The 12,826-nt window shown below is 49.3% G+C and overlaps 1 protein-coding gene across 2 annotated transcripts in view; it reads left to right on the forward strand.

Moving 5' to 3' along the window:
• The first annotated feature begins 1,665 nt into the window (after nt 1-1,665).
• The window catches only part of DSP (desmoplakin), a 52,715-nt gene continuing 41,554 nt past the window's right edge, over nt 1,666-12,826 (forward strand). The window contains exon 1 of one of the 2 annotated variants that reach the window (XM_047795176.1): nt 1,666-1,959. In XM_047795176.1, coding sequence (XP_047651132.1) covers nt 1,763-1,959 — 197 coding nt within the window. In that variant the 5' untranslated portion in view covers nt 1,666-1,762. The remainder of the gene's footprint in view (nt 1,960-12,826) is intronic. The other variant, XM_047795177.1, reaches the window with a different exon arrangement.

Consider the following 12,826-nt stretch of genomic DNA (forward strand, 5'->3'; position numbering starts at 1 on the left):
GTCCTGTTTATCTTTACCAGAAGGGGAAATTGAGACAATGATGGGAATTAAGGGATGTGCTAACAGTGGTAAAAACGTCTGTCTCACAGGACTTTTGACTCCTTGGATTTAGGCTGGTTAACTCCGTGGTCCATTGTGAGAAGAAGAACAGGACGTCGTGTCAAAGAGTGGCATCTAGAAATTGAGGTGTCATTTGAGGTTCATGTTATCCTGGAGCTTTTAGCCCATGCCCTTTACAACGTGCAAAAATAGTTTGATTTTTGTCTTTTCCATTTATAAAACATTTCAGAAATAGATTGTATTAGCAAGGCAGTTAGTTGATTGGCACTGTTTGGGAAGATAAACCTTTATTATAACGATCTTTAGAGGTTGTTTATTAAAAAATAATCGAACAGCTTTTCAAAGTATAAAAAGAGCTTCTTATGGATGGTGTGACTGGGTCTGTATCTCAACCCCAGTCGCAGAGACTTGGGCGTGGTTCACGCTCAGCCACTAACTGGGAGGGCCCCAGAGCAAGTCTCTGGACTGTTCTGGCTCCGAGTCACTCGTGTTACTCATCGTACCAGGTGGATGATCTCTGTCCAGGGTTCCCTCCTGCTAAGTCCCAGGAAAGCCTCTGCCACTGACTTGTGAGAAAAGCTGTTTGGAAAGGCATGGGTCCAGGGAGAAGGTGCTCAGAAGCACGGGAGAGAGGCGTGTTCCCAAGGTTTTTAATAAAAATTGGAAACAGTCTCCCGGTGGAAGTCTTTGCAATTTCTTGTTTAAAATGACTGTCCGTTACCGGGCAAAATAAAATAAACTGCAGTTTATAGTTTCATGTCACCCCATGGAAAATGGCCGTGGTGTTTTCTTTCCTCTTTATCGTCGTGCCAAAGAAATTAATTATTTATGGTGAAGACTTCTCGGGAAAGTGGTGGATTTGGGTAAAGATCCCTTTGCACGTCGGAAAACGGGCTTCAGAGGCAATTTTCTGGATTACTAGACTAAAACAAAACTCCCTAAAGCCCCCCAACAAAACCTCATCCTCTAAGCATTCTCTCAATCGTTTCTAGCCAAAGCTTGGTTGGCACCATTCGTTTCCAGGGATAAGCAAAAGGCAATAGTTCACTAGTAACCGTCCAATCGAATGACTTCTTTTCCAGCCGATTTCCGACCCGGAGACCGCAGAAATCCTTACGAGCGGGGGCCAGGCTTTCCCGGCCTCCGCGGCGAGGCGCCGAGCGCACGGCCCCGGCGGGCGCGCGGGTCCCGGGCCCCCGCCCCGCGGTGTTACTCGGGCCTCGGAGCGCAGGGCGGGGCCGCGGGCCGGCGGCGCAGGTGGGGAGGGGCGGCCGAGGCGCGTCGGCGACACCCCCGGGGGGCGGGGAGGCGCGGCGACCGCACCCCGCCCCGGGAAGAAACCCGCCAGGTGTGGCTTCGGCGCCGAGTGCCAGCGGGGAGGAGACTCGCGCCCCCGCCGACCAACACCACCACCCAGCCGCGGCCCTGCTCCTCTGCGCCCTCGCCGCCCTGCGAGCCGCAGCTCTCCGTCCCGCTCCCGCTCCCGGCCCGTCGCCGTCCCCGGCGCCCGACCCCCGCCCGCCGGCCGCGCCGTACCCGCAGCGGCCGGGACGGCCCCGGTGGAGAGGCGCGTCCTCGCGATCCGTCTGCGCCTCCAGCGCGTTCCCGGGTTTGGGCCTCTCCTGGGAGCCCCTCGCCCTCTCGGAGCGGCCCGCCCTCGCGTCTGCCTCGGCGCTGAGCGGCGCTCAGAGTGCTCGCCGACATGAGCTGCAACGGAGGCTCCCACCCGCGGATCAACACGCTGGGCCGCATGACCCGCGCCGAGTCCGGCCCCGACCTGCGTTATGAGATGACCTGCGGCGGCATTGGTGGCGGCGGGGGCGGCGGCGGCGGGGGCACCAGCAGGATGTACTACTCCCGGCGCTGCACGGTCACCGAGCAGAACTCGGACGGCTACGGGTGGGTACCGGGCCGGCGCGGAGCGCACGGGCGCGCGGGACGGTGGGGTCCCCACACTTCCCTAGCGGAATCCTAGCACTCGGGGACAGGCAGGGACCGTCGACCTCTGGCCGACGGGGAAACTCAGGTCTAGAAAGGGGCCAGTCTCTTTGTCCGCGATCGTGCACGCATTTCCTGTTGGCCCTGGGGCAGGACCCGCGTGTCCCGACGCCCAGTGCGCCGCGCAGACCGGGGTGGGCACGGGCGCGAACGCGGAGAGCCGCAAAGACTCAAGTCCCCCCCCCCCCCGCTTTCCCTCTCCCCGCCAGCGGGGGCCCAAGGCCAGCCCGCGAGGGTGCAGGCGAGGTTCTGCTGCCCCCAGGACTGTCCCCTGCGTGGCGGGCTGGCATCGCCTTTGTCCCGGGCCGCAGGTGGGAGGTCAGGCGGGCGGGGCTGCGACCTCTAAACCCAACCCTCTAACTGTGACCAAAAGCACAACAGCAGCGGAGCGGGGCTCCGGCCTGTCGGGTTGCCCGGGTGGACTCGGCGCTCGGTTGTCGCTACTGGCTCACCGCAAACTCGTGGTCACCTCGAGACCACGTCCGCAGCGGCGCCCGGCCGTCCCGGCCGCTCCGGGTCCTGGGTCGGGAAGGCCCCGCCTCGGCCTCCCTTGCTCCCCAAACCAAACGCCCCCGCAGAGGCGGCCGCCTGTCCCCCAGCCCCGGCCCTTCGCGACTCGGCCCCCGGCAGCGGGCACACCTGTGGTCCTGAGCCGGCGCCCTTTGTTTGCGAGTTTTTACAAGGCACCGGAGGGACGACCTCTGTGTTTCGGTGGCGGAACGCGGGCGCGGGGTCTTGCGCTTTGGGCGGACGAGCGGTAGGAGAGGGGAGAGGCCGCGTCCCACCCCCACTACCCTTCGATGTGGGGGCCGCGTGGGTCCGGGTGTCCTAGGGAGGCGCAGTGATAAGAAAGCAGGAGCTGCTTCTCAGAATCAATGCGAAACCGATCGTGGGGGCATTTGGGTTGGAGGTGGGGGAAGATGAACCTCCATTTACCAGGTCCCCTGAACACGACTGGGCTTCCAGGTGAGACTTGAGACTTTTGTCTCCCGCACCCACCTCCCGCCCCCTGCAAGTTCTTCCCTTACTAGGGCTTTGGGGGAAGGAATCCTGAGTTTCAGACCTTTTTCGACCTAGCCTTGTGGCCTTGGGCTGGGGAGGAGCCACCGGAATACACTCCAGGGGGTTTTGTTTGGCCCGCAGTTTTGGAGACCGGGACGGCCTCCAAAGTCGAGTTGCAACCTGCTTTCCGCTTGGATTTATTCGTTTCTTTATCCTCCCTCATCATCTTGGAAATTTATTTTCTCTTTTGAGTTGGCAAAGCATCACCTCACTCTCGGAGCTCTCTGTTTAAAGAGCAAAATGCGCCTGGGGGTTTCCAGGAGGAATGTGCCAAGCCTCTAGGGAGACTGCGACGAAAATGTTGCTCTTTTTCACTTTGGTTTTTTGTTGGTTTGGACACTTTACTTTTCCCTCCCAGTCGTCCAGTGTTTGGAGCGCACATGATTTTGCATCTACGTATTTAAATCCAAATCAGAATTTGCAAGGCTGCTTCTTTTCTGCGTTTAATGAACCAAGTGTTTTATTTTAAACATGCCTGTGGAGTTCCCGTCATGGCTCAGCAAAAATGAATCTGACTAGTATCCATGAGGACCCACGTTTCGATCCCTGGCTTCCCTCAGGGGGTTAAGGATCCGGCATTGCCATGAGCTGTGGTGTAAGTTGCAGACACGGCTCGGATCTGGCATTGTGGCTGTGGTGTAGGCCGGCGGCTATGGCTCTGATTCAACTCCTACCCTGGGAACCTCCGTATGCCATAGGTGTGGCCCTAAAAAGACAAAACAAAACAAAACAAAAAAATATGCTTCCGTTATCCTAGAGTCCGTATGTTTTAAATTGACCATAAACATTACTTTTAATTGGAACATTTCACTCCCTTGGCTTCTTGTAGAATTACATTTGTAATATCTTGGTTAATGAACTGCATATAGATACCTAGTTTATAAGGTAACTTCACCAAAACATTGAATTTGGGGAGGCTCCATGTTTTCTCTGAGTATAGCATCATTTCTTGTGTTTGGTTCTTCCAAGCTCAAGGGCGATTATAAACCTGTCAAGTGTTCCATCTCTCCAGGATGGGAAAACAGACTCAAGTGAAAAGTGGCCTAAGTTGGAGGCAGGGTGTTTTTCAGCGCAGTGCTATTGAGATGCGGGGGCCGCTGGGGCCTCGGAGCCTCTGAGCGGCAGGCTGGGGGCTTGAGTCAGCCCCTGGCGGTTATCCCTTCCTGATCCAAGTGCTGGAAGTTTCCCCCAGCCTGTCCCGGCCTGCTCTTGGACTGGTGCTCTTGGACTCCAAGAATTAGCACAATGCAAAATAGCCCGCATGTGCTGACTTAACACATTTTAAAATAATGGCTACCGACTGGACAGAGGTGGGGCAGGGACTGCAGCTCTTTTCCTGGTGTCTAAGGGTTTTGTGCAGAGGGGTTTCTTTGGCCCCAGCACGCCCTTTGTAGAAGCAGGATGCCGTCTGCCACCCGACTACCCTCTGCTAGGTGAATAATGATTAAGGATTGAAAAGGCACTTCTCAGACCGAAAGTTTTTCTAAATAGAAGTGTTTTGTTTTTATTTTATTTTTTCTATTTTTGAGGTTAGGTTTTTAAAGCCCCAAACAAACAACAACAACAACAAAAAACCCAAACCAGGATGGAAGCACCTGGTTGACTCTAAACTCCTGTATTTCTAAAGCTTCCACTTTATTGGCTGAATTAGATTGATTTAAAAAAAAATGATCAGCATTTGTAGTTAGCTCTCTTCCCTGTGTAAACTAATGAGTGCGTACGGAGCCCAAATCTTATTTTTTCCTTTGAAAGTGACTTTACAACCTCGTCCCTTTGTCCTTCACTTAACAACCCTGTCACTGTTTAGGAATGTGTTACAGATAATCCCTGCTTCCTTCACCTGTGTCTTCTGGGTCTTTGTTTTAGGCTGATTGGCATCTGCAGCTATTTTCTTTACCTTCTGCCACGCAATCTAATATTTTAAAGTTTGGCGCATGTTAGGGTGCTTGATCATTTAAGAGGTTTATTTCTGAAATTTGAAACACTGGGTTTTTCTTGTATGGGGTGTTACATTGTTTTCACTGAAGGCAGGATTACTAGTAGCTTCTTCCTGCAATCGAAAGCAGTTACCAATCTGTAGTGAAATTCGGTGGCCACGTGACCTCGGTTCAACGTGTGGAATTTGTAGGAGGATTAAATGCCAAGTACAGCCATTGAGCTTTAGAAATATGTGGTTAACATGATAATGCTTACTTTTCTCCAGAACTCGTGATTTCCAAGCCAAAAGGTGTGCGATCACTATTTGCTACAGACTTTAAAGTGTGTTTTAAACTACCTTTGAAAAGAAGCCTCTTTCTTAGCCTGAGATAAGCAGGTCAGTTTGCATTTAATTTTAGAGAGTGGTTTCCAATTTAGAGACAAGTAGAGTAGACTTGCCCCAAACCCCAGAGTCCACGCATGGCCCGGTCCACCCGGGAACTGGCGGCCACGCACCTCTGCCCTCTGCCACCCTGTGCCTTTAGACCATGTGCTTGTGTAGGAGACAAGAGAGCCCTTTACTGATAGGACAGAAGTGGCTTAATTCCATTTATTCACTCTCCAGCCAGTATTTTCTGAGCACTTGCCGTGTGTTAAGTGTCGGGGAGATGCAAAGGTGAAAATACAGAGACTTCTGGAAGGGAGTGGATGCTCTTGAAGATAAGGTCACACGTACCGTAATCTACAAGGATGACAGACAGGAGGGGTGCACATGACTCACAGGCATCATGAGGGGATGAGATAACATCCTAGTGGCAGCACTGGCAAGACTTTATTACAGAGGAAGTGGCGTTGACTAGACTTTGGGGAATTTCAGCAGGTAAAACAGGGAAGAGCCCGAGAAAAGTGTGAGACGTGGAAAACCAGGAGCAAGTTCAAGGCCTAGAGCACGGTCTCCCTTTGGAGTATTTGCTTGCTGGTGGGGAAGCAGGAAGCCCTCAGGAGGAAGGGTGGGTTGGGGGCAGAGCTTGGGAGACAGGGAACCCATGGCAGGGGGTTTGGGTAGGCCTACGGGAGCCATGGCAGGTTTCATCAAAGCCAGCGAGGGTCTCCGTTGAAGGAGCAGGGAAATCAGATGGTCTTAGGAATCTGTAGGACTCTTTCTGGGGCGGCAGCCTGCAGGAGGCAGTTGGCTTAAGAAAGGGAAGCAAGGAGGTGATGGAACTCTAGCTGAGGTTGGTGGTGGTGGGACAGGAAAGTGGACCTGGCGAAGTGGCAGCTTTAGCTCAGAACTGGATCAGAGAGACAAGGAGGAATCTGAGAACACAGGCTTAGAGTTGGGTAACTCATAGAATGGCTCTTCTAAATATTTTTCTGGGAAACGATGACAGGATTCAGTTTAGCTTGATATAGGGCACATAGTCACATTTACATGAGATTAGGCTTGAGTAAGTTCTGTATTTTATAACAATATCAGATGGGCGGTTAATCATGGTTACCATTGCCTGGCAAGCACCCACGATGTGCCAGGTATATTATGTTTGTTATGACAAAGTTCCCATTTCACAGGTGAGAAATCGAGGTTAAAGTTAGGTGATGTGGCCTGGGTCATGCAGCTGGTTAGGAGCTGAGCTGTAGTTGAATCCAGTATACCACCATGACTCAAGAAAAGATCAAACCTTAGTTATTAGAATTCATCTTTTCTGGGAGTTCCCACTGTGGCTCAGTGGTAATGAACCCAACTAGTATCCGTGAGGACTCAGGTTTGATCCCTGGCCTCTCTCAGCGTGTTAAGGATCCAGTGTGGCCGTGAGCTGTGGTGTAGGTCGAAGACGCGGCTCAGATCCCACGTTGCTGTGGCTGTGGTGCAGGCCGGCAGCTACAGTTCTGATTGGACCCCAGCCTGGGAACTTCATATGCTGCAGATTCGGCCCTAAAGAGCAAGAAAAAGAAAAGAATTTCATCTTATCTTTTCTCCTTGCAAACTCTTCTATCCAGTATGAGTTTTTGCTTGGTTTTAATTTGTTGCATGTCTGTAAAATATTTTTTTTGTAACCATTGTGTTGTTTCATTAGCACTCCTGTGGCGTTTCTGTCTGCTGAGCCATAAAGCACCCTGTGATGCATTACGCCAGCTAATTGTTGGGCAGGTTCCCCCAAAGGGCTTCCAACAAGTAGTTAACTTTTTCTCTAAATATGGACATGATTTCATTGTCGTCCAGGTGATTGGAAGTTCTTGGGAAAGAAAGAAAAAAATGCTGATGCCTCCACGCTGACTTCTTAGGGTGGAGCTGAGGTGTGGTGACTTGGGGCGTCTATAACTCAGCCCTCAGCCAACCAGTCTTTCCAGACTTTTCAGAGGCTCTGGAAGGAGCACCCCATCCCGAGGCCTTGGCGCCTGGGGCTCTGTCACCACACCCTCTGCTTTTCTCTCTCTCTCACCTGCACGCCTGGGAAAATGGTCAGGTGTGGCTCTGATGCTGAAGCCACCGCCCTGCAGACCCCAAGGCTCAGGGAGACTCGTCTGAGGCAGCTTCCCACTAGTAAAATGCTAGACCGTCCCATCACCGACATCTAGCTGCCACCACCTTGGGCTCGAAGGGTCCAGGGCCTTCAGACACCCCGGGAAAGTGAAATCCACATTTCATGCAAGGGATGGCCCAGGAGGGACTGGCTGCAGCCAATAGGTCTAGGTTTTTGCTTGGAATTCTTTTTTGGGGGGTCTGGGATCTTAGTTCCCAGACCAGTGATTGAACCCGACCACTAGACCACCAGGGAACTGGAACTGAAAATTTTTAGAGCCACACCCGTGGCACATGGAGGTTCCCAGGTGAGGGGTCGAATCGGAGCTGAATCCTCCGGCCTACACCACAGCCACAGCAATGCTGGATCTGAGCCGATTCTGCAATTTACACTACAGCTCACGACAACACTGGATCCTTAACCCATTGAGCGAGGCCGGGGATCAAACCCAAACCCTCATGGATCCTAGCCAGACTCGTTAACTGCTGAGCCATGAAGGGAACTCCTAGGATTGAAACTTTTGACATGGCAATACAACATCCCTTGCTGCATTGGACACCCCCCAAAAAATACAAGGAGTTGGGTTCTTGGTAGATAACTAGATTACTTGTAAATGATTTTTTTAAAGACTTCAGAATGAATGTAAGATTTCACATAGGAAAGTAAAATTCAAAAACAAAATCCCTCTTTTGGCGTTGAATTTGTAAGGGTCGATATACATATGTCATCCCCACTTAACAGGGGAAAACAAAGCATCTTTGTCTGAATTTTCTTACCCCTTCAAAACATGTTTTTCATGCACTTAAAATGTATCACTCTCTTTGAATTGTCTCAAACCTTATTTTAGGTCTTATAGGTAATGGTAGGAAGCTCAGAAATGCCTCACATTCTATACCCAATCTTCACCTCTCTCTCTCTTTTTCTTAAACTTCTCATTCCACCCCCAGTTTGCTGCAAGATACCCTTAAAACTATGAACTGGGCAAAGTTCAAAGTGATGATTGGGGGGAGGGGCAAAAAACAGGAAACGTAAAGGTGAAATCTGCGAATCATGTCACAGCAGCAGCGAGGGACCACCTGTCAGAGGGAGCTTGCAGTGTGGAGTTAGTTTCACGGGGCTTTGCACCCCTTGCGCCTCCTCTAAGCATCTCCCCCCCCCCCCCCGCTACCCCCACAAAGGCTGAGTTCCTCCAGGTTGCAGATGCAGAAACTCCAGGCCCAAGCGTCTGAGTAACTTGCCCAAATCACAGGCCGTCCAACCGGCAGCGGCCGAGCAGGGGGTGGACCTCACAGTCTTTATGAAATTAATCCTCAGGTTGCCCCCCCCCCCCAAATCCACCAAAAACACTGAACACAGTAAACATGGAAAGAAGGGAAGCTTTATTAGCATATGGCTTCCAAAGCTCCAGAGTAAGGACAAAAACCAAGGATCAGAGGAAGTCTTTCTCAAACCTCTAGAGATACGTTTTTGGCTCACTGTTGGGGTGGGAAGTGTGTATGTGGTGGGGGGGCGGTAGATGCACCGCCTGATGGAGCTTTTGGGATCGGGGTCATGGGTGGAAATACCCTCGTAGGAGTCTTATTTGCCTTTGTTTTTCTCCGACTTTCCTAAACCAATCAAACATGCATCTAGTACCTTCCGTATGCAGAGCTCCCTCTTGTTGGGTGCGTGTAGGAGTGGAGGCTGACTGAGATGGGACCTTTGCTCTCCAGGAGCAGGGCCGCAGGTGTGTCAATAACAACAATAAATAGCAGAGCAGGGGAGAGGTTCAGGCGGGGGGTGGGGGGGGTGTGTGGCGGAGGCAGCCTTCTCTGTGTAACTTCCAAAGGATGGAAAGGTGACATTTGCATGGATATGAGTTTTGGAGGGGGGGGTATTGCCCTCAAATGAAAAAGTAAATTTTTTTTTTCTGAAACTTTATGAATATTTTTCTTCTGCCTGAGTTCTTTTTTTTTTTTTTTTTTTGGATGTGCCGGCGCATGTAGAACTTCCCTGGCCAGGGACTGAATCAGAGCCACAGCAATGACAGTGCAGCATCTTTAACCACTAGGTCCCCAGGAAACCTCCTACTAAGATCTTTTATATTTTTAAAAAAGTTTTTAAAATGCTGCTGGCCTATGCTACAGCCACAGCAATGCCAGATCCGAGCCATGTCTGTGACCTCCACTGCAGCTCACGGCAATGCTGGATCCTTAACCTGCTGAGAGAGGCCAGGGATCGATCTCGTATCCTCATGGATCCTAGTCAGGTGTGTAACCCATTGAGCCACTAAGGCAACTCCCCTCAAGACCTTTTAAAGAAACTCAAACAAAATAGTATATGGAACATGCTTTGAAAATTATAAGGAGCTAAGCAAACAGATTTTAAATCAATATTGATGCAAATAAGTTTTAAGATCAATGTTAATGCATTATGTAATTATCATAATTCCCACCAAATATTTATTGAGTTTTTGCAAGGGCATAATTCCATGAACCTGAATACACAGAAGACATCATTTCTGTTGGCACAACTTTGTAAATCAACTACACTTTAATAAAAAAAAAGTTTTTAAACAATCGTCAGACTCCAGAAAAAAAAGATGTCATTTCTGGCACCTGTGCGGGACCCTATGTTGATGGATTGAATAAAAAGGAAGGCGAGAGATAGAGATGGTGAAGGAGAGAAAGAGAGAGAGAGAAGGGCCAAGGGAAAGAGGGAGGACGGAAAGAAGGAATCCGGGCGAGAGACTGTGTATACACAGAAAGAAAATACAGAGTTAGGTGGGGTGTGGACCGAGGGTCTGATGACCAGCACAGGTGGTTGTAGACGGACCAAGGAGAGTAGCTCTCAAAGTAGATTTTTACCCTGTAATGCTGCACGCCTCTCTTCAAACTCTTTGTCTTGTATTTTCTTCTTTTTTCCTCTGCTATTCTTGGGAAAAGTGTTAAACTAATGGCTTCACAGTTAATTGTGTGGCGTTTTGTTTTTTAAGAAAAGGGTGTTAGGTGGAGGTAGTAAAGTAAAACGTCGGAAGCGCTGTGGGATTGTTCACAGGTGCATGTGGCCCATCCTTGGAGGAAAATCCAGACCGTGTTTTCCCTTGAGCCCCTGAGGAAGGGCTCTGGGTAAACGTTAGAACCATTACTTGTTTAAACTAGTTTTAGAATCAATTTTTTAAAAATGTGCAGCCAGGTTCTTGGTTGTATGAATCATTTGTCTTTGTGAGTTTGAAGGTAAAACAGAATTTCGGAAGAGTTAGACTTTTAAGGACAGGTGTTATTTTTTCAAGGCCAAGCTATTCATTTTTTAGTGTAAAAGTCAATATTTTTCTGATTGATTTGACCCAGGTGAATTTTCTTTTCTTTCTGTCTTCCTTCCTTTCGCTCCCTCTTTCCTTCCTTCCTTCTTTCTTTCTGTGACATCTTTCATTTTCCATGTCACTGAAATGGGATTTAAAAATTGACCTTTGACCTCATTAGTTCAATTCATAACGTGGAATTAAAATCTCTGTACTGGGAACACCAATGCATACCAGTATTGAACATTTCTTTGAGGCTGGGGATTTTTTAAAAAGTCCTTACATGCTTATTTAAAAAGTATTTGTTTAAAAATGATTTTTCCTTTATGATAGAATTTTGCATTTTTCCAGAGTGCACTGAATGAATTGAACAGAACATAGACTTTTTTTTTTGTCCTTTTCTAGGGCCACTCCCATGGCTTGTGGGTGTTCCTAGGCTAGGGGTCGAATCAGAGCCGTAGCCACCAGCCTACGCCAGAGCCGCAGCAACGCAGGATCCAAGCCGCATCTGTGACCTACACCACCGCTCGTGGCAACGCCGGATCCTTAACCCACTGAGCAAGGCCAGGGATCGAACCCTCAACCTCATGGTTCCTAGTCGGATTCGTTAACCACTGCGCCACGACGGGAACTCCGAACATAGACTTATGGATAATGTTCAACAGGAGCAGTGAGTTTGGTGGTTGCATAAAATAAAGTTGCAGAACAAATGAGCTAAGAGAATCTTAGATAGCATCTAGCCAAACAGGTGAGAAAACTGAGCTCTAGAAATGAGATTTTTTTTTTAAAAAAAAAAGATCTAAAATTATGTGTAAAAATATTTTTTTTGACTTCAAAAAGTTTTCAATAGGGAGTTCCCATTACGGTGCAGCGCGGAAATGAATCTGACTAGGAACCATGAGGTTGCACGTTCGATCCCTGGCCTTGGTCAGTGGGTTAAGGATCTAGCATTGCCCTGAGCTGTGGTGTAGGTCGCAGATGCGGCTCGGATCCTGCGTTGCTGTGGCTGTGGTGTAGGCTGGCAGCTGCAGTTCCAATTAGACCCCTAGTCTGGGAACTTCCAAAAAATGTGGGCAGATCCTTTAGTAAAGCATGATGAATTCTTTTTAGTATTATTGACAGCATATGAAGCTACCTTTTTTTTTTTTTTTAAGTGCAAGCCCACCGATATTTTAAGCCAACATTTAATTGCCTCACCTTTCTTTTTCCTGGCTTTGGTTCATTTCTAAGTGTCCTATAACCAGCTACTCCAGTAGCTGAGTCAAGAGCTGATCAGTTTTATGTTTTGTTGTCGGATGAATTTAGTGTCATAATTCACTTTTTAAAAAGCCTTGTATGTACACCTTGGAACATTCATTCACAAGTGAGTTTAGCCTCCTTGCCTCTTTTTGATTTTTTTCAGGCATTTTTATTTGGGAATAATTCTGGATTTATGGAAAAGCTGCAGAGATACCAGAGTCCTCGAATACTTCACCCCCTTTGCTCATCTGCTTCAGTCTTTTTTTTTCTTCCCTTTTACGGCCGCACCCGAGGCATATGGAGGTTCCCAGGCTAGGAGTTGCAGCTGCCGGCCTACACCACAGCCACAGCCAATACCGGATCCTGAACCCACTGAGCAAGGCCGGGGATCCATCTTACATCCTCATGGACACTGTGTCGGGTTCTTAACCCACTGAGCCACCATGGGAACTCCTGCCTGTCTTAGAGCTCACTGTGTGAAAGTTTTTTACAGTGGCACAAAATTATAAAAGCGCCCAAGAAACCTGACTTTCCACTTTGCTAAGAGGGAGCCCCATCCTTTGTTGGTCAGGGTTGGGCGTTCTTTGTGGGAATCACCCTCTGAACCCAGTTGCTGAACAGAATTACCAGATGTTGCAGAAGAAAGGTCCTCTCATCCCGCCTCAATAAAGGAAACAAAGTCACAGGGCCCTTCCTAATTACTTACCCGCCCTCGCCTTCTGAATGACGTTTCTGTATTTCTTCATTT

This window comes from Phacochoerus africanus, chromosome 9 (genome assembly GCF_016906955.1).
Source record: "Phacochoerus africanus isolate WHEZ1 chromosome 9, ROS_Pafr_v1, whole genome shotgun sequence".
In the NCBI taxonomy this organism is placed as follows: Eukaryota; Metazoa; Chordata; class Mammalia; order Artiodactyla; family Suidae; genus Phacochoerus; species Phacochoerus africanus.